Here is a 23,261-nt window from a genome sequence, read left to right on the forward strand (position 1 = left end):
AATCATCAGTGACTGTCACTAAAGATTCTTCCAGTGACATCATATAGAACTCCTGACTGAACTCATACCATGTAGCAAAAGGACATTGGAAGAGGAGCATTACACTTGATTCAAAATACATGATAAGTTATTTAAATATATTTTAACGCATTTAAATTAAGATTGATTAATATAAGCACTGTTTGGGTTTTATCTATAATCTTCTTGACAATAATCTTGTTTCCATAGGAACACAAATTTGTATTTTAACCTCATGCAAGCACGTGAAATGATAACAACTTTTATAATAAAGTTTATACATCATTTGCACATAAATTTCATTTTTGTAAGTCCAAGCTATAAGTTTCTTTCATTTAATCATTTATTATTATCTTGCCACTAAATACATAATTCACATCTCCCCTCAAATAATGAAAACCCAACAGAGCTATTCCTAATCACTTGCAAGAGATTTTGAAATCTACATGATGATGGTCAGATCTTTGAGTTTCAGGACATAATATTAAGGGAAAGATAATGAAATACTTCACAAATATCACCCTGGATACAATCCCTGTGTTTTATTAGAATAAATCCATTCATTCTTACCGAATCAGTATTCTTTTGTTCATTTGTTTCAAATAGTTAGCAAGTTAGCTGTGGTCAGTTAAGGTGAAATAGATTAGTGTTTAAAAGATTAATAAAATGTTGTCTCGGTACCTATCCCAACCCAAAAAGAGAAACTTGCTATCAGCTGAGCTACAAAGATATGTATTTTTTTAACTAAAAAATCATTTTAATATCAATTTTTTAAAAAGGCAGTTTATAACCTGTGTTTAGGACAATAGTTGCCTTTGGGTTGGGGGTGTAGTTGGTAAGCGGCACACCTGGGGCTTCCAGGTAGTTACAGTGTTCTATATCTACACCTGGGGCATTAAAAAGCTATACACTTATGATTTGTGACAATTTATATATCATGTTATTCTTCAATACAAAAGTTTTAAAAAAAAAACCTTCCATTTAGATATCTCTATGCCTAGAATAGGAAATGTTGAAGATTTCATGAAATTATAATTACTATTTCAATTGCTCCCATCACTTTTTATTTAAAACTAATGTTTTTTCTCCCTAGGAAGTTTTCAGGTGTTTAAACCAAAGACTAAACAAAAAAAGATAGCCTTAAGATGTGCCTTTAAAGTGATCTGGGTTTGTGTTCTTAAGTTCATCTTCTGTCTAGACGATTTATACAGTATAAAAGGGAAGTATCTGCAAAAATGAGACACTATTTGAAAGTATGGATGATATTTTTCTAAATACACGCTGTTTTGCTGAGTTTACCACCTTTCAAGAATGTAAAAACAATCACTATATTGTATTTCAAAACTTCTACTATATAAAATAAAGCATTTCGAGTTGCAGAAAGTTCGATTCAAATACAAGAAAATAATGCAAGTAATGTACATGGAAGTTTAGTTAGTTCTCACAAACTTTTCAGTCCTTTAATAAAAAATCAACTGTCTGAATAGTTGAAAGGATGTATCAATGAAGAGGGAGTAGATCAACCCTCTTACTTCCAATCGGCACACCGATGACCAGTGAATAAACGGAAGGAGGCAGAGACACTTGGCTAGGGACAGAACTAGACACAGCACTAATTACATTAGCTTCACAAGAGGATTAGTCACTTCAGTGAGCAGACAGGCCCCCTATCATTCGAAATGTTCTTAAGCCATGCTACGAGTGGTTGTAAAAACAGAAACAAACTCACAGACACAGAAAACAAATTTACAATTCCCAGGGGGATGGGGAAGGGAAGGGATAAATTGGGGGTTTGAGATTTGCAGATAGTAACTACTATATATAAAATAGATAAACAAGTTTATACAGTATAGCATGGGAAATTATCTTCAATATCTTGTATTATCCTATAATGAAAAATAATTTGAAAACAAATATATGTATGTATATGTATGATGGAAACATTATGCTATATACCAGAAATTGACACAACATTGTAAACTGACTATAATAAAATAAATAAGTAAATAAAAGGATAAGAGATTATGGGGAAAAAAAAAAGAGTGGTTGTTATTAGTTTCCAATGACTACTCTAACAATTTACCACAAACTTTACAGACTTTAAAGAACTTTTTACCTTACAGTCTTTTAAGTCAGAGGTCTTACTAGACTATATTCAGGTATTAGCAGGGCTGTGATTTTCCTGAAGGCTCTATGGGACAATCTATATAACTTGCCTTTTCCAGCTTCAAGAGGTCACATGCAACCCTTGGCTTGTGACCCCTTCCTTCATCCTCAAAGCCATTAGCATAGCATCTTCAAAGCTCTCTCTCTGACTCGAACATTTCTGCCTCCTTCTTATAAAGACCCCTGTGATTACACCAGGCCCACCTGCATAATGCAGGATAAAATCTTCTCAAGATTCTTAATTTAGTCACATCTGCAAAGTCCCTTCTGCTATGTAAGTTAATAGATTTAATAAGGATTTTAAGGATGACAATGTGGACATCTTTGGAGAGCTATTATTCTGCTGTCATAATGATAGATTTGAAAATATATAGCAGGAGGCTAAACCAAATTGCTAAGATCCCTTCCAATGTAGGTATCCTCTAAATAAGACAAAGAAGTCAAATATTTGTTAACAACTATAAGGAAAGAAACTGGCCATACAATAGATCTGATTCTCTCCACTCCGGAGAGTATGATTCTCTCTGTATGTCCACCCTAGATGGCTGGATATTTTAGCTAAAATTCATTGTTTAGAAGAAGTTCAGGTTTCTTTTGTGGACAAGGGCCACATCCCAACTAATGTGAGAAAAAAAGTACAAATACCAACAAAATCTTGTTGGATAGTGTGTGACTGGTAAGTTCAGGCAACTGGAGGAGAGTGCTGGCAATTATGCAAAAACTACCCTGTAGCTGCTTCAGGATGGTGCTTTCTCAAGGACTGTTATGGCCACTGATCAAGGAATTATTGTCTCTTTTTTAAAAGAAAGAAAAATGAGAGAGAGACGGAAAGACATGGTGTAAGCACCACTCTTTTTCCTCCTGACTACATACTCCTAAATAGGAAGGGAATGATCAAGTCCCTAACTTGTAATTCACCTAACAGAAGCTATTAAATATGTGCCAGTGAAAAATACAGCTCAACTAACTCAGGTACAAATTTCACCCATTTATATAAAGGCAATCTTCAGTCTCTTGAGGCCTTTTACAAAAGATGTTCTAAAATGGTTACATGGAATACAGACAGCACTCTGCAATTTGGATTAATAGAAGTATTAAATTATACTTGAGGTGATTGACCAAAGGATCTTGGTAGATAAAAAAGTAAGAAGCATTACCACAATAACAGTGACCACTTCATCCCGTAGAACAGTTTGCATTCTAAAAGATGCTGACTAAGTAACTTGGGGGAAAAAAATCTCTAAGGAAAAGTTTTCTTCTTGGAGTCACCAGCAGGGCCAAAGGGAATATATTTAAACCAGTTAACCAATTAAATTTCTATAGAAGTATTTTTGTTTTCTATTGAAATCAATAATAAACCAGAAACCATGCTCAGCTCTGGGAAAATTAAGGATAAATGGCAAACACGGCCCCAAGGATCTCTCATCTCATGGTGAAATGGAGAACAATAAACAAATACAATTTAGTGACAATCAAGGCAAGAAATAGATTTGACCACAGCCTGAAAGACAAGCACTTGATCCACGAGATAAGAGAACTTCATGTAGTCACGTGAAGACCTTTTTTTATTCTTTAGTTAAGTCTGAAAGAATACATAAGATATGTCCCAATAAAGGACGGTAAAAAGAAGACAAAAAGAGGATTTGTGGCAGAGAGAACAGCATATGCGAGGGCATAAAGGTCTAGCAACACCCATCACATAGTTAAGAACTCTGAGTAGTTCAGTATGGCTAGACCATGGGTTCAGGTGGAAGAAGAGAGTTAAAGCTAAAGACGTAGGTAGGGGCTCAATCACAAAGACTCTTGGATACCACCCAAGCACTTTGAACATTTGCAGATAATGTGAATTTAACTAACATGGCCACCTCTATGTCTCTTGACTTCACATTCAGAGGAAGCAAATGAATGGGGAGAGTCAGATTCAAGTGCAGCCTCCGCCGTCCCCTCCATCATTCAAAAAAGTGGTCCAATGGTTATTTTCTCTTTAGAATTTGGTATTTATATCATTCACACACAGGAAATACATATCTCCTTTGCTTGCCAAGAAACATGGTAGGGAATATAATTATTCAGAGCAAAATAGAGATCTAAAAAGAACATATGTGGAGGGGTTGACTATTTTTCTGTCACTGAAAAGGTAACATGCGACAAATGAAGGGCTGAGTAATAGCTGTGGGAAAGACAGCAGGGGAAGAACACTGGTAGGTGGGTTCTGAATGGAGATACGGGGAAGCTCCAAATTCTGAGCTAGAGATGAAAGGCATTTGCAGATGGTGAACAGAGAAGGAACTTGCATGTTTGGGTATATGAGACAGAACAAGGTGGTTCTCTCCATTTGCAAGGCTTGTGCCTCTGGAGTTAGAAGTATATGCCAACATTTATGCATGAACCAAATAAAGATGTTCAAAAAATTGGTAACCATGCTAGTGAAAAGAATAAGGATCAATGGCAAGAAGAATAGCAGGGAAGGAAAAGATTGTTTAGAAAAAAACAAACTGCAATATGCACTTCAAAATAAACTATATTCATACACCCACACAAAAGTGAAATCAAACTTGCCAAAAGGAATTTGCCAATTGTCAAAGCAAAAAACTGGCAGCCCTAATTATACTTGCTACAAATGAGCAAAATGAGTACTCTCCACGAATCATGCTCAACGCTGTCCAGTCTAAAATTCTGATGGGCATCCCTGTATTTGGATAGCCTGTCTTTTATCACTGAATATTTGTAGCCTGACTTGTATTCACAACAGATCTAAGTCATCTGAAAGAAACTTTATACATTAAAACAAGAAATGCAGATTTAAAAGGATGAGAGCCATGGAAAATAAAATAAGAGCTAAACTGGGACTAGGAGATGAGTAGGGGAGAGGACATCATGTTGCTCTGAAGGCCAACATCGATCCCCCTCACAGATTTGTCTCTGGTTTCCTACCAGCCAAAGAAGAAAGGAAAAATAGTTAAGTATATAGTTTTCTTTCTGTGAAGAAAAATTATATCAGTTTTTTTGAAGTTAATGTTTAGATTTTTGGTATCAGATTTGAATGAAATAAAAGTTTAGTTCAATGCATGTCATTGTAAGTCCATCTCAGGACAAGTAAGACAGTCAATGAATATTTTTTAAAGCCCTTTCCATTTTAAATATTACATAATATTATTTTGCACTTTTAGTCTTCAATAAGCTAACAATGTCTTAGTTACAATTGAGAATGCTGTCTAAGGTATGATGTAATTGTCTTTCCAGCCTTTCTTTTCAAGCCCCAAAAGAACTTCCACCGCAACAGACTATGGAACTCAGTGACTGATATATTCCTATCACCATCACAACTATATTTTTTCATGAAAACATAACAAATATTTAATTTCTCTCTCTAGACCTTTATCCACTAAGTAAACCTGTTTTACAAAATCTATCTACAAAAGGCTGCCACCTCTCATTTTATAAGAACTACCTGAAAGCTGGATTTGTTAAAACCAAGACATTTTCAAGCAAAGTAGCATTTTTTATTTCAATTTTGATTCAAATTATTTTCTACCAAATATGGACATATATAGTAGAGAATTATTCTGAAAATGTGTATTTTGAACAAACTAAATTCAGACTAAAATGCACTTCATAAACATATTGAAATGTATATTATCTTTCCTGCTCTTTGCTCCCAGTACAGCCTTAAACCTACTGACATTTCAAGCTGTTAATACTTAACACATGAAAAATACGTATCTTAGCGCATATGCATTATACAATAAAGATTTCACAGTTACAACTAACATTGTTTAAAAAAAAACTACAAATGATTAAGTTCTATGTAAATCACCATCCCCATTTAGCCTACGCATGATGCCAATATGTTTTATTATTATTTTGTTCCCAAATTACGGGACAAAAACCTAAAACAGACTCATTCTTACTTGCACATCTAAAAGAAACAAATCAAAGGATTTGACCCATAAGAGTTTAATTGTGAAATCAATGTAGTATCATCTAAAAAAGTCACAAATTGTAGCACTCAAATGCTCATTTGATTCTTCTCATCATGGAAACTTTCTGAAGTTACAGAAGCATAAATTAAGTCCTAGAAAGTTGAGACTTATTTTGGAAAGCATAAATGGCAACTATACATTTCTGAAATCAATTAGTTGTGGGAGAGAGAAAGAGTTGAAAAGGCAAGGAGAGAAGAAAGGCATCTGCTTAATACAACATTTGACATAAGAAAGAAAACATGCATTTTGATAATTGTAACTGAGTCCACTTTACTGCAAATATCTAAAAGTTTCAATATGAAAGGCAGTATTATGTATTCATGAATTCAAAAATAGGAGGCAAGTGACTTCTCTATGGGAGAGCATATCTTCATAATTATATTTGGCACATGAAAAGTGCATCCGTTTGAGAGCATTTGGGGTATGTTTAACATGTACTTATTAAGCATAATGGAAATACATACAACTGAAGATTATAGGCATTAGGAAAAAAACAAGGTTGTAACTGCACTCATTTCCTGAATAGGTTCTCTGAATAGATGAATCCTCAAGGTAATTAATCTTTTGTAGAACTTCTTTCATTTATACATTATGCATCGATCATTTTTAAAAGGGAAACTTACAGAATTTTTTAGTTCATTTTAGTTCATCATATGTTTGTATGGATGCCACCTCCTCTACAAAGTACTTTAGTCAGATATATAACTTAGGATAAGGTCACTAAATAAAATAAAATAACAACTACAGCAACAAAATCCAAGGACCTTGATCTATTGCTCAGGTGAACAATCTCAAGAATTTCTAATGTTTCAGGGGAACACGGTAGACATTCCCAGAAGCAGATATTCCTGGATGTCTAGCTATAGTGCTTTCAGGAAGAAGCACTTCTTAAGAAGTATCACACGACCTGAACTTCAAAAGAATGGTAATAAGTTAACCATGTACCACAGATAAAATATAAAACTATGATTATTGTTAACATTTAATCACTAGATATTCTAAATGATAATCTTACTATTAATCACACACAGATTTAAGTAAACTATAAAAAACCATGCTTGACTCTAACTTTGAGATGATATTCTACATTACATAAAATAACTAAGGATCTATTCAAATATATTTTTTGAGTCTACATAAAGGATATTACTTGTTTAACTGAATTCAAATGTGGTGGTAGAAGAACTTAGGAGTTCCTAAATTACAACAAAGTTTTGCCATTAACATATTCAACACTGTAAAGAGTAAAATGTAATATACAGGTAACTTCCTATGCTTGAGCACTGGTAACAATGAATGTATCTGTATCTATACATATATATATATGCATGTGTGTTTGTTTGTGTTTGAGTGTGAGAGACAGACTTTTAACGTCATCATTCAGTTACGTTATTTTAGAATTGGAATAGGTTGGGGATAAATATCCTAAAATGTGGGAGTGTGTAAATTTCTAAAATTAGAGACATTTACCAGTAAACACTATGCAATAATCTCTGTCATGCTTCTTTTGTTTACCTTAATCTATCCCTGGATTTAAAGTAACAACTATCTCAATGTTATTCACATTCTAATTAGGATGAAAGCAATGCACTATTTTTTCACACCAAGTCACCAAAAAGAAAAGAGATGCAACAGATATTTGCCTGTCTTCCCTTTGAAGACAGGAACGAAATTTCACTCTAGGATTTTCAGTTTACTGATCTGTGAAAACTGTTTAGGGGTAAAATGCTTTATTTATTTCTCAAGTATCCCGCTAAGTATTTATTACAAGAAGTCCATATAATGCTTCAATGCTTTCTAAATGAAATCCTTTGAAACAAAAACGTATATAAATATGATCATCCCTCTTTGTACTGTCAGTTTAACATCACGTGCTCAGATCCTATAGACAAGTGATTTGAATATGACAAACTGTACAACCACCTTAAATATATAACTGAAGAATTACAGCTCTAATGCACTGAAGTGTTAAATTCATATTACTCAAGTATATTTCCATCAGAACTACCAAAGAAGAAACTCTTGTTACATCAAAAAAGGAGTGGGGCTTTTTTCCCTTCTCTAACAAAGTTACAAAATAGTTTAATTCAATAATTGTGCTGCTTTTAAACAGCTCTACTAAAACAGAAAAATACGGATTACAATCAAAAGGAAGGAGGCTCAGATTAAAAGACTAAGAACCAAAGTTGAAGTTATTGTAGAACTTGATGAGAGGGAGTTAAATCAATAAATGGTATCCTAACTCATGTGTCCAGATAAATTGAGTCTCAGTGAGTGGAAATAACTAAGTCATGAAAATAGAGGTCAATTTAAGACCATTCTGGGCACTAAATTTGAAAAAAAAAAAAAGTATTGTCAGAGAAGCTATATGTTTTAAGAGAAATAAATAAATGACCTCATATTATGGATCTGTGAGTTTAATATTTATGCTAATGAAAAAAATCAATAAATTTATGTTAACCTTAAACTAACTGGCGGGGTACATACTGCTGAATATAAAAAAGAAATCATGCATAACCAGTTTTCAGTTTCATGCTTCACAACTCATTAATAAAAAATAAATAAATTATAAATAAAAATATAATAATGAGTTTATAATAAATATAAACTCATCTAGACCAGGAAATTATTACTTAAATTCTCAAAGGTCTAGGGTCCGGAAGATAGTGACCTATTTTAATTTAGGGAAAAGACTAAGTGTTATGTAATGTGAAGGAAATTCTGACTTGTCTCAACCTCACAGTGACAGAGAATGAATGAACATTAGTTTTCACATACTGTCCAGCTCTTGTGAGAAATTGTTTCAAACCTTGAAAAAGTCATTCAAATACCACAGTAAAATGCAAAAGGTGACAGAATAAATCAGGTTTAGAAAGTACAGAGGCAGACTAATTTAGATATTTTTAAATGATGCAAATGTAATTTAAGTACACTCGAATGGGTAAACATTGGAAAGAACAACTCAGTGAGTCAAAGTGTAATGCCTGGATAGCTGCAAATGAATTAGTACTTTAGTAAAAATCAGCCTAACAGTGAATAAGAATATTGTCCCATGGGTGTGAGTGCCTGGCCAGCCAGTAGAGCCACACGGGTTCTGTCTTCTCATCCACATTCACCTGCCTAGTCCCTGTGGGATCATTCAGGCTCCTGAGAGATGAATGAGCATAGTGGGGGAAGAAGGACACTTTTTGGCCATGTGACAGAAATTTCCTCTGCAAATCCATTAGATTTTGGAAGATGAACATCAGGTCCCAACCAATTCAAACAGAACTAAACAGTATAGGAACTATAAAGTCATTCTCCAGTTATTCTGTGAATTATTAAGGCACACTTACTACAACTCACTATCCAGTTCAGATTTCCACAATCAAAGAGAGAGTTTTGGAAGATAGCCACAGAGCTTATCAAAAGGGTGGGAAAATCACACCTATGAGAAAGATGGAACATTCTAGGTTTTCCAGATGAAATGAGCTTAAAGAAAAATTTGAAGGATTTAAGTTTGCTCTAAGGGAGATTCTGAGACTGTGTTAAACATTAAGGTGGTTCACTGAGACTGCAGAAACTCCAATCCTGAGAATCTTTAAAAATAGGAAGGATTTAGGCCAGCTGCTCAGAAAGACTGAATGTAGGCTTTACTGAACTACAACTCTCTGAGATCCTTCTAACCCTATGAGTTTAATTGTAAGTGCCAATATAAACAGAATATTCCATCTTACACTTCTAATTCTGTACTATATAGTTGGAAGTAGGGTGGATTGCAACAACCTACTTTTTCCAGTGTATGGAAGCATGTGAGGCAATAATTTGTCACAACTAGGAGTCAGTGATATCTCTGAGTACCAGCACTTCCTGATTTTAGATTTTTTCATGCAGATCACACATAGCACTTAATCAAAGGTTTTTATAATATATTGAAGTTCTGAGTAACTCATGCTAATGAAGCACTGAACCATGACAGAAAGTACCAAAAAAATAAATATAAATCAGGTAACTTGAGATTTTCCTCTTTATATCTTACAGACTTAAAATACTGTGTTTTACATTAAACCAGAAAAATTGTTCTTAAGTTGACAGTCACTTACTAATAATTCAAAACTTTTAAAAATATACCATGACCTATATTATTTTTCTTCAAACACACTTGAATCCTTTAAACACTAGTCTACAATATGTACCAAGGAATGAATTAATAATATATCGAAGTCATAGATTTCTGGTCAAAATCACTGAACAAAAAATACTTGAATAAGTCAAATGGTAAACTACTGGATAGTTTACTAAGTTTAATAGCAATCACTCAAATTGTATGTAAATATATTTGCATATAGCACACCAAACTATCCAATTCATATTTCCACAAAGAACTCTCTGGCTTTCCTTAAAGAATCAACATAGTGAAGCATTTGATTTCATCAAGCATCGACATCCAACACCTTGCCTTTTGCCAGAATCTGGATGCAAAATCCTTCAAGAGTTTATTTTCTTAGAAAGTAAACACAGCATCATTAAACTAATCCCAACTGTTGACTTCACAAAGCATGGTTATAAAGTGCCACTCAAACTTTCTATATTGCCCAAATCAACAGATTCATAACTTGACCATAACAGACAGGAGCTACCTTCACAATCCTGCAGTTAACTGCATTCAGTAAATATTTGCATCCATAGCACTACAGATGCTAATGACTGTGTTGAAAATACACATGTAAACACACACCCCTCACTATGTAGCTGTCTGCCAATAAACTGTATAAACAGACACCAAACACCAATGGGTAGATATCTATCACCCACTCACTGTACCAAGACAATATCTCTTTGTATATATTGATTTTGAACGTGTGTGTGTGTGTGTGTGTGTGTGTGCGCGCGCGCGCGCGCGTCTGTGTGCAGGTTACCGGAGAGGGAGATCCGTTCTTGCAGAGGGGCCCTCTGAAGACTCCTTTAATGCCCCGGTAGTGCCCATTGCTGAGATGTCTTGAACTGATGACCAGGTAACAAGCCATGTGGGTCCGGGCGGGAGGTGCAGTCTCAACTCCTCACCAGGCGACCAGCCGTGGAAATGAGAGCTGGTTTCTCAGAAGCAATAGTGACTGCCACCTCCCGAGAAAAAGCGGCTAGCAGTAAGCAGGGGACACAGCAGCCGCGGGTCCCCGCTTCTCGCCCCACGCCTGCCCGCAGCAGCTGCTCTGACGACGGCGGCGGCGGCAGCCACAAGAGCACTCAGGGGACCCAGCGAGCTAGTCCACATGCTGCTCTGGTCAGGTGGCTGCTCAACCGCGGGCCAGCGATATATTTTTTTAAGGACAACTTCCTGGGTCCGTTAGGGAATCTGCAACTCCTCCTCCCTTTCCCTCCCGCCCCCACCTTCGCGTCAAGTGCGCGCCCCGGGGATGCTCAGGCGCAGGTCCCCATCGTCTGGCCCGGGCGTCCGCAGCCCGGCTGTGTCTGCGGCGCCGCGATTCATCAGCAGCAGCCTGTGCGGGGAGAGTGGCGGGGAGTCCTCCCGAGCGCCAAATCGCTGCCCCCGCTGCAATGGCAGGGAGGGGACGGAGGAGGCGACGGGCGGGCTAGGGTGAGAACCGGGAGTTGGAGACGCGGAGACCTGTGAGTGGGAGCTGTTAGAGCCGCTGCACTGAGCTGTCGGTTAGGGGCCACCCAGGAGACTAGGGGCGCGCCGGGCGGCCCGGCGAGTAGGTGACAGCTGCGGCGGCGGCAGGAGGCTCTCGGGGCTGCGGGATGAGCAGCTCCAGCATCCTGCCATCAGCTGACCTGGCCCCCTGGTCCCTCCGCCCTGTCTCTGGGCCAACTTTGCACTGTTAGGGTACGGGGGCCCGGGAAGACAGGAAGGCGCGGTGGACGAGACGAGCGGGAGAAGAGCGTTTTCTTTACTCTTTCGCTGCCTGCTCGCCTTCAGCATTTCTTCAGCGCTCGGGCTGAAGGCGGCGCTGGCAGAAGCAACAGCTCCCCAGCCTGCTTTAGGGATGTGCCGTGCAGCCCCGAATAGGTCAGACAGATTAGATGCGCTATAGTAGGTAATGGATGGAGGAAGACGTAAGTTTTGGCTAGAAAACTTACATAAGGTATAGAAACGAAACATGCGTGTTCTTTCGATCGATCGATCGATCGATCTAACTTTATCTATCTATCTATCTATCTATCTATCTATCTATCTATCTATCTATCTATCTATCATCTACTTCCGGAGTTATATACATTCACTTACAAATCTTTCTGTATCCTTAAAGAGACAGATTTTTTTGTTCTATATAGGATGTTTGTGTCTTCACAACTTCCAACAATCACCCTTCAGAAATGTTTTTAAATGGACGTTATATTACTTACTGCAAATACAGCTACCAGGGAATGAGTTGCACTAAGAATTAAAGACTTGTACAGAAATGTGTTCTGAAAAGAGAAGGAAGATCTTCCAGAGTCAGGATGCAGTATGCCCCTCCTCCACCCCATAACTGACCTTACGGGTTGGGTGATCTCTCTCAACCATCTTGCCTGGTCTGTGGTGGGGAGAATATGAAAGGTCACCCACCTCCTTTCCCTCTTTTGCCTTAACACTGGAATTAATTGCAAAATTAAGGTAAATGCTGTCAGTCCTCTCCAGTTTTCTCCTCTTCTGTCTCCCACAATGCCCCATCTGCAATCTGGTTGACACTGAGGAGCTTGCAAAAATGACATAAATTGGTAAAAGAAAGAAGGCAACTGATTTTTCCTATTCAGGCAACTCATAAAACTCTTTTAAGCAAAAAATACTCCAATGAATACAACTTTTGTAACTACCCGATAAAGGCTTGACTTTTTGTTTACATCATTACAATACCTTATAACCTTAATAATTTCATTAAGAAACACAAAGATGTATTTCTCATTTTAAAGGTTTTAGATAGTCTTTTTAAAGTGTTTCCATAACAGAAAGTGTCTTATTATATAAGGTGAAAATGCCAATTTCTTGCAAACTTCAATTTAAAGATTACTGAAACTGAGATAGTGCAATGTAAATGTTGTGGGAATGATTTATTTTGTAACTAGCTCATTGGTAAGAACTTTTGAAACAAAAAATAGAGAGCAGAAACAACAGATATAATATATTCACCTTTTCCTTTCTACTATGATGCTGGATGTGTTTAATAATGTGCTGATTCAACTTAGAGCTGTAAAATGTTTCATGAAGCTGAGAGTAATATCACTTATATATAAACATTTAGATATACTCTAGGCAAAGAAAACAACATATTTGCAAAGAGTAAAATTTCAAAATCATGTGAAATCTTTGCCAAAACAAAAAAGTGGATTTCTTTTTCACTTTTTAAATTGTTATTGCCTATATATTCTTTTTTAAAAATTAAAAAACTTTTTTGAATTGAAGTGTAGTTGATTTGCAATGTTAGTTTCAGGTGTACAGCAAAGCAATTCAGTTATACATACACATACATATATATATTTTCTCTTCAGATTCTTTTCCACTATGTTATTACAAGAAATTAAATATAGTTCCCTGTGCTATACAGTAGGTCCTTGTTGTTTATCTATTATATATATATAGTAGTGTGTATCTGTCAATCCCCTCAAAAAGTGGAATTTTAAAAGGAGACAGTATGGCTCAGTCTATAATTACCATTTCATTCTTCATAAATGTAAGTAGCAAATAGCATTGAGGACTTAAGTGTAAACATTCTTGAACGGACTAGAAAAATGAATGATGTCGTATGTTGTGAATAACAGTTCCAAGGACACTTTGCCTTCTTTAGTAAGCAAACATAATTCCTAATAATGCTTAATTAAAGAATCAGGTATGCTTTTTTGAAATGACATGATTGACTTAAGTAATCAAAAAGTATACAATTCACATATGCCACCCTATTATTATTTTTTTATTCAAACTATCTGCTAGTTATCTGACATTCTTGTTTATTTGACTATTATTCTATGTGAATCTGAGTTATCCCATAGGAAACAAAGTAATCCCTTTTTATAGCAATGTTTCAAGGACTAATTTTTCTAAATTCTTAAAATTTTTCTAATTTCTTAAAAATTAATTTTTGAGGTTCTTCTTCATTAGAGATGAATGATACAAATTCTCTTAATTTGCCATATTTTAAAATCATGTTCTTTTCTTTGCTTTTTAACTTTTTACCATCCACCTTAAAATACTGAAGCAAAAATTAGCAACTTTGTTACTCTCAGCCAACTTTATGAATAGTTTTTAAAACAAACGAAAAAAGAACAACTTCTTTGTTCTTCCTTGCCAGATTATGACTGATGTCTAGCAGTGTGATGTCATCATATGCAACAACTGCAACAATTCTCCACCATTGCTGGTCTGTATTTTAGCTGTGATTTGCCCAATCTAAATAACAGAAACATGTTTTTGTTTGCAGAGTTGCTGTAGATACAAAGTCGACCAGTTGTATTAAGGTCTTTATTAATGGAGATACTTTCATTTCCATGTCAGTAACTAAAAATTTTCAGAAAAAAATGAAAGGAAAACACTTTAAGCCTATATTAAATGAGTTTTAGATACCAGTCACATCCTATTACAATAAACATGAAAAGCAAACATTGTCTGCGTTTTTACAAGGCCTACTTATTTAAAGCAATATCTGATCCGATGACATCATTCCATGGAAGGGGATGTGAATGGTAAAGGGCATGGATTTAAGCCTATAACCAATTTGACATTTCCACATAATTCCAGAGCCAGGGCTGTGCCACAGATGATTGACATAGTGAGAAATCCTCTCTTCCATTACCTTTATCAACACACCCCCAGTTGACCCCCTTATCTCCATATCCACTGCCCCACCTTAGCCCAAACCATCATCACCTCTTGCCTGAGCCATTTCAACAGTCTCTTAGCTAATCTCCCAGCTTCCAACATTGCCTCAGTATACAATTTATTCTCGACATAAAACACCAGAGTGATCTTTTCAAAATACAGATCATATCTTAATATTTCCCTATTAAACCATCTAATGGTTTCATATCACACACAGAATCAAATCCAATCTAGGCGCTGTTAAAAAAAAAAAAAAGTCGTGCTTATTCCAGCCCCTGACCATCTTCCTCTACTGCCTTCCCCTCATCCTTGGCCCTCATGATGTTTCTCAAACATACTCAGCTTAACTCCACTGGAGAGCCTCTGTTCTAGCTGTTCTAACGGAACTGTTCTTATCTGAGCCTCACAAAGGAAACACCTTCTTGGTCACATTTAAAGGTTGTCTGTCCACAGAGACCTTTCCCGTCCACCCAAGCTAATGGAGCTATCTGGGATCTCTCTACCAAAGAAAGTTTTTTTTAAAGTAAATGAATAGATCTTATTTTTTAGAGAAGCTGTAGATTTAGTGAAAAAATTGAGCAGAAAATGTAGAGTTCCCATATATTCCTTCCCTCCTCTCCCTCCCACACAAAGTTTTCCCTATTATTGAGGAGTTGCTTTTGTGTCGTACATTCATTAAAATTGATGAGTCAATATTGATGCAATATTATTAACTAAAGTCCATACTTTATATTAGGGTTAACTATGTTGTATATTCTATGGGTTTTGACAAATGTATGACATGTATCCACCATTACAGTACCATACAGAATTGTGTCACTGACCTAAAAATCACCTGTGCTCCACCTATTCATCCCTCCTTCTGTCCCTCCAAATCCCTGGCAACCAATGATCTTTTTACTGTTTTTTTTTTTTTTTGACCTTCTAAGAATGTCATATAGTTGGAATTACACAGTATACAGCTTTTCAGATTGGTTCTTTTCATTTAGCAATCTGCATTTTAAATTTCCTCCATGTCTCCCAGTGGCTTGATATATCATTCATTTTACTGCTGGAATAATGGAATATTTTAACAGTATTTCATTATGTTATGGGTTGAATTGTGCCCCTACACCCCCCAAAATATTAAGTCCTAATTCTTTGTGAATGGGACCTTATTTGGAAATAGGGCCTTTGCCGATGATCAAGTTAAGATGAGGTCAACTCTAATCCAGTATGACTGTGTTCTTACAAAAGGGGATATTTAGACACAGAAACAGAGGAACAGGGAAAATGCCATGTAAAGACTGAAATCATGCTACTAAAAGCCAACAAAGAATTGCAGTGCATAGCTAGGAGAGAGACATGGAATAGATTGTCTCTCACAGCCCTCAGAAGAAACCAATTCTGCCAACACACTGATATCAGACTTCTCCAGAACTGTGCTAACAACTTCTGTTGCTGAAGCAGCCCAATCTGTGCTACTTTGTTGCAGCAGATGTAGGAAACTAATACACATGTGTGGATGTACCACAGTGTGCCGATCCATTCACTTGTTAAAGGACATCACGGTTGCTTCCAAGAATTGGCCATTATGAAAAGGTGCTGTAAATATCCATGAGCAGGTTTTTGTGTGGACATCAGTCTTCAACTCATTTGGATAAGTATCTGGATCTGTGTTTAGTTTTATAAGAAACTACCACACTGTCTTTCAGAGTGGCTGTACCATCTAGCACTCCCACCAACAAGGAATGATAGTTTCTATTGTTTCACATCCTCACCAGCATATGGTGGTGTCAGTGTTTTGAACTGTAGCCATTCTGATAGATGTATTGCAGTATTTCATTGTTGTTTTAATTTGCAATTCCCTGATGAAAAATGCTGTTAAAAATCTTTCCATATGTTTATCTGTCATCTGTATTTCTTCTTTGGTGAGGTGTCTGTTCACATCAATTGTCCATTTTTTTAACTGGGTTACTTATTTTCTTCTTAAGTTTTAAGAATTCTTTGTATATTTTGGATATGATTCCTTCATCAAATATGTGTTTTGCAAATATTTTCTCCCAATATGCGGCCTGTCTTTTTATTTCTTAACAATGTCTTTTACAGAGCAGAATTTTTAAAATTTTAATATACTCCAATTTATTATTTTTTCTTTCATGACTTGTGCTTCCAGTTCTGTACCTAAAAAGTCACCATTAATTTAAGGTTGCCTAGATTTTCTTTTATGGTAACTTCTAGGAATTTTATGGTTTTACACTTTACATTTAGGTCCATGATCCATCTTGAGTTAATTTTCATGAAAGGTGTAAGGTCTGTTTCTAGATTCATTTTGTTGAGGGTTGATGTCCATTTGTTCCAGGATCATCTGTTGAAAAGGCTATTCTTTTTCCACTGAATTAGTCTTGCTCCTTGTCAAAGATCAGTTGACTGAACTTGTAGGGGTCTATTTCTGGGCTTTCTATTCTGTTCTATTAACCCAGGTTCTCTTTACTCACCTCGGTCACAGGTGGAAAGCAGATTCACAAGAGCCTTAAGAATAGAGTATGGTTATCATTTCCCCAGAAAAGGGGCTGGGCCTGATATGAAGATGGGTTTATATGATGAACTCAGATACCTTGTGCTTTTCCAGAAAATGTTCATCATTCTCACTCTCCACTTGAAAGCTCGATGAAGTAGGTAAAGGCCTCCACCTTCAGTCTGAGCCCTCCTGGCTGTGGGCTCCACTCAACACAGGTAACACAGACCACCCCCAGTGGCAAGACAGAGATAGCAGCCTAGAAATCTGGGACCCTACTGTACCAACATTGCTGACCTGGACCTCTACAGAGCCAGAGAGGGAAGTGGGCATGAGTTTGTTAATTTATCAGATAGGTTATGATTCTTTCATTGAAATGAATTTTTATGACAGTATGACTAAGTACAAACTTCCAGAGGTGAAGTCCCATTTATGGTTAAGGCATTCCAAGAAACAAAGACAGCCAGAAAGAAAAAAAAAAAAATACAGGGAAAGAAGAGAGGAAGGAAGGTGAGGAAGGAGGGAGGGTGAGAAAGCATTCTTTTTCTGCAGCATCTTTAAAGCCCGTAAGAGAGTGATATTATTCCTCCTGCCTGAAATGAACCAAACAGAGTTTAAAAGTGGGTTGAGAGTGACTAAAGGGCCCTGTCTCCCTTAAAGTAGCAAGTATAATATTTTGAATACTACCTCCTAGAAGATCAGATAACAAAGACACGGATGATGAATTAGTCAAAGTCAAGAAAACAATTTAGGATGAGGTTCCTTCAGACTTAGATCCAGTAACTAATTTTGCAAAAAGACATCAGTAAGGCAGACAGCTAAATTTACACTATGAAATATGAGGCTAAAGGGCAAATGACATGAAATCAAACTGACTTCATGGATTTAGTTAAGAAGTATTTTCCAAGATATGTCTTCAAGTTAAAAAAAAATTTCAATGCAGTGATTTGGATTAATTAAAACTACATCATAGGGAAACGATTCATACTGATTGATGCTGCCCTGAGAAAGACACAGCCTCCCCACAATAATTCAGAGATACACAACCAATCAAATACAACCTATCCACACACATCTCCAACTGTAGAGCCCCCAATCCCATTCCACACACCTCCCTCTCTTCAAGGAGGAGTCCCTGCAGCCCAGGAGGTAGTGGAAAACTTCCGATGACAGAATCATAAAGAAAGGGAAACAAGAGTCCCTGCTGCTTACCTCACATTTTCATGTTCTCATTCCACGGTTTCCAAAGCTATGGTGCCAGTTTGGCCACACTGTGGAGAAAGAAGAGAGCCTTGCTACCAACAAATGCCAAGAGATACGGCCACTATTATGTCTACCGGCACTCTGAATCCATAGTGTCTGGAAGGATGGATGGATGGCAGTGCAAGTCATTGTAGCTGAGACCCTCTTCTGCTTTTCCTGGAACACTGCCCTGTCACATGAAGGGCAGGAACTATTCAATTAAACACAAAGAGCCTTTTCCAAATTTTGGTGTTCCTGATTTCCCAGTGCCACACTTCAAAAATACAACCTTCTTGTACACATTCTTCAAATTCAAAATGAGTATTAGTATACTCAAAATGTTATAAAATCTGTTCTCATCAATTTAGAGATGGTACAAGTCATAGAGGTTCTTAAGACCAGCAGACAGAAAATTTCCTTTTTAACTTTCTCAATCCCTCTCTGCATATTGGTGGGAGGTGGAAAGAAACAATACCAAAATCTCATTATCAGCATAAACTGAAGGAAGGATGGAAAGAGGGAATATTTATAGTGTGTCATCCACAAGCCAGGCACATTATATTCATTATGCTATTTCACCTCTGCAACAATTGCTTTAATGTAGGTAATACAACTGAAGCTCAGAGAATTTAAAGACTGTATCTAAGGTCACAGAGCTAAGTGGCAGAGCTAGAATTCATGCGCATTTGACTCAAAGCCTAGACTCTTTACACCATGTTGCCTCTTATCCTGTATCATTTAGCCTCCTTGGAAAACACTACTAAGAATATTTGGGGATAATGTGAGAAATGTAAGTTGGAATAATATTAGATAATATTATTGTATCAAGTTAAAATATCTTGGGTGGCACCAAAGTTATGCAGGAGAATTTTTTTAGGAGATATATGCTAATTATTGAGGTGTGAAATGTCAAAACGTCTGTAACTTATTTTCAAATGATATAGAAGAAAAATGTACGTATGTGTGTATATGAATATATATAGAGAGAGACAAAGCAAAGTGTAAAAGATTAATAATCACTGAATCTAGGTGAAGTGATAAGGAAACTTACTGGCTTTTTTTCCTGTTGGTGGGGAAAATATGTGGTTGTATAATATAGCTTGCAGTTTGCAACAGCATTCACATATTTCCTACAAGGTAGAAAATTGCAAGTGTTGTAGTCCAAAATCAAAAGTCACATGACCAGCAGGAAAACCATGCTGGTCTCACCCTTGCTAATTTCTTTTTTTGAACTTTCAGGGCACAAGATTATGGAAGAAAGAATAACTCATGCATTTTTGCAGAGGACTGAAAGTTTTGGGATTAAAGGTAACTGGTAATTTAATACAAAGGAGTCTTGATACAGTATTTGGTTACAGGCAGGAGAGGTACCTAATTTGCAGGGCCCAGGGCAAAATGAAAAGCAGGGACCTTTTGCTCAAACATTATTAAGAATTTCAGAAAAGCAATACCAAAGCATTAAAACAGTGTGGGTCCCTTCACACTGTGGCCCCTGTGTGACCACACAAGTCACATTCCCATGAAGCCTGCTTCTATTACAAGTAAAAATGCTGAATGTGTCACAGTTTCCCTCCCAAAATTATAAAAAATCCAGTTACTCAGCCAGAATAAAGACTGTATTGAACCACTACATCTTTCTCAAGAATCATGGTTGAAATAAATGAGCTCTACAATGCATTTATTCCATATAAAGCTTCCTTAATTTTATTAATATTATTTTACATTAAAAGTATCTATTAGATTGTATTTCAAATAAAAATGTATGTATTAGTCATTCACATCACATGACCCAGGGATCTTATAACTGATATTATACGGAAGGAATATAAAAATACTTACACCATTAGCCCCATGAAAGGTCCCATATGAGTTGTAAAATGGATCTGATCTTCTCCAAGGTGTCCCTGCTTTCAAAGGAAAGGAAACTGAGAATGTAATCTAGCAATAGAACAATAACATACCAGAAAATTTGAGTTTTTATTATGTTTATTTTCACATTTTCAAGTATTTATAGATGAATTGGTTTGTAATGTTTCCATTTGTGCTGTCCAATTGTGCTGAACTGGTTATTTACCTTGTGACCTGTGCAGTTTCTAGAAAGAAGTGGAACTTTGAGCCTTTGTCCTAGAAAACTCATGCCTGGGGTAGACAAATCAAACTAACTAACAAACAGTGGCTAGTAAGTTTCTCTCATTAACATTTCACATAGTTGTTTTATGTCACAAAATTTCAATGAATCAGGGTTTTTATTGTTGCTGTTGAAATCCTTATCCTATAAAATGTTCTTTTATTAGGATAATTTTTCATCTCCTTCTACCTGTTAGACTATTTCTTTAGTTATGATTAATCACACTTCATGCAAATCAACTGCACAGGCAAACTGCCAACACAAAAGTCTTAATGAAAATTTAAATCTTTATTTTTTTCATAAAATGTTTTCATTGTGAATTAGACCATATTGGGTATAAGGCATAATATCTAATTAACTTCCAGATATAAATATAGTTCCATTACCCCTGCAAAAAAACTTGATTTCCTGACTTCTTACAATATTGAACAATTCATTTTCCCTTGAATCCTTGAACTTTTTAAGACATTGTATTTAATCTCCTTGTAGGTTTCTAGAGTTCCAAACTGAAGGAAATGCAGAATGTGAAAACTATGCAGTTATCAGGAACAATGGGCATGCATCTGGTCATATATCAAGTAACGCAAAATCCCTGCATCATACGTGTACATTTGAATTTTATTTTTAAATGTTTTTGGCTTTTTTGTCTATTTCCTTGTATTTTGGAGGGAGGTAATTAGGTTTATTTATTTATTGTTAACGGAGGTACTGGGGATTGAACCCAAGACCTCATGCTTGCCAAACTACCACTGAGCTATACCCCCTGAATTTTAATATGAAAGAAAGCCTTTCACATACTACTATTTATTTTGATCTTATTTTAAGCAAAAAATAATACATTTTTCTTAGTTCTCATTAAAAAGATGCCTATTTTTCAAAAAACAAAAATGAGCTAATGGATATAGAGAATAGACTGGTGGTTGCCTGAGGTCTGGATGAGGGATGGGCAGAATGGGTGAAGGAAGTCAAAAGGTACAAATGACCAGTTATAGATTAATAAATCATAGGGATGTAATGTACAGCATAGTGACTATAGTTTATGATATTGTATTGCATATTTGAAAGTATCTAGGAGAGTGAATCATGAAAGTTCTCCTCCCAAGAAAAAACATTTTTAACTGTGTATGGTGATAGATGTTAACTAGACTTATGGTTGTGATTGTTTTACAATATATACCAATATTGCATCATTATTTGTACACCTGAAACTAATATAATGTTATGTCAATTATACCTCAATAAACCTGTTTTTAGACAAAACACTCCTTGAACATTGTATAATTCCTCTATAATGGAAACAGTGACCCATTAATTATCAGTTTTTAAAAGATACCTTTACATAAGTTGCTCTGTGGAGTTGGTATGATGCCCATTGAAATAGTTCCCAATTGTTTTCACGCTATTTAACAGAACTTTTTAAAAATGCAAAAAATTATTAAGAGAGATTCTCAAAATACTTCTAGGAGAGGCAGGGCTGCCAACTTAATCAGATATCAAGTCACATTTTGAAACACCAATAATCAGAACAGTATGCTACTAGGACCAAAATAAGTATGAAGAGAATAGAACGCAGTAAACATGTGGGAGAGAATCTTTATAACAAAAAAAAATTTGACATAGGCAACATATGGAAGTAAGAGAGAAAGGAATGTTAATTAGTAAATAGGTGACAATAGCTAACTAGCAATTTGTAGATAAATTAATTCGATTCACAGGTCATACACCCTACATCAATCTAAATTCCTGATGATTGTTGAATTAAGTAAAGACAAATCACAGAAAATTTAATTAAATACAGATCAGTAGAAGGAGGATCCAGCTATAATATACAGTTTATTCAAATCAAGACTCTAAAAAGTAAGTGGACAAAGAGAATAAATAATTTACATTAAAAGAATTTAAATCCATTTAAAAACCCATATAAACTTTAATTTTGATACATAACAAATGCAATTAAATTAACTTGAGGTAATACTTTTCTTCTTTATATTGAAAAAAATTACTACTAGTATTAAAATGCAATGATAATGACTTTGGGGACGAAACTGGCTTAGTCTGATGAGACTGTCTTTACATATCCCTTATCAAAGACAACTACAACCCATATGAAAAGTTGTAGATTTATTCCTACCATTTTCTGAATCCCCACATTTCTGAGAAATGTATACAAGGAAATAATTTACCTTTGGAAATCTATATGTAGAAAATAGTTCATCACAGCAACATAACAAAAAATAGAAACATATGAAAGGTTTAATGATGAAAGAATGCTAGAATTAATAATTCTGCATCAGCTGCATCCTTAACAATCTCCCTTGAGACTTTTAAGGAAGATTGGCAACACAATTATAATGATCACATTCAAGAATAAATGCAGGAGAATCTCTAGAAAGTGTTGGCAGGCCTTTTCTAGGAAATATTAAAATTGACTGTAAA

At 35.8% G+C, this 23,261-nt stretch overlaps 1 protein-coding gene across 7 annotated transcripts in view; it reads right to left on the minus strand.

Moving 5' to 3' along the window:
- The window catches only part of ZNF804B (zinc finger protein 804B), an 873,532-nt gene that overhangs the window by 446,792 nt on the left and 403,479 nt on the right, over positions 1-23,261 (minus strand). For 3 of the 7 annotated variants that reach the window (XM_074367517.1, XM_074367514.1, XM_074367516.1), the window contains exons 3-4: positions 20,537-20,601; positions 18,668-18,726 (exon numbers count right to left, since the gene is read on the minus strand). Coding sequence is in view for 1 of the 7 variants with exons in the window: in XM_010959438.3 (XP_010957740.3) it covers positions 11,066-11,173 (108 nt within the window). In the remaining 6 variants the exon portion in view is untranslated. Of the gene's footprint in view, positions 1-11,065; positions 11,376-18,667; positions 18,727-20,536; positions 20,605-23,261 lie in introns of those variants that run through there. The other 4 variants (XM_074367515.1, XM_074367512.1, XM_074367513.1 and 1 more) reach the window with 2 other exon arrangements.

This window comes from Camelus bactrianus, chromosome 7, assembly GCF_048773025.1.
Source record: "Camelus bactrianus isolate YW-2024 breed Bactrian camel chromosome 7, ASM4877302v1, whole genome shotgun sequence".
Classification (NCBI taxonomy): Eukaryota; Metazoa; Chordata; class Mammalia; order Artiodactyla; family Camelidae; genus Camelus; species Camelus bactrianus.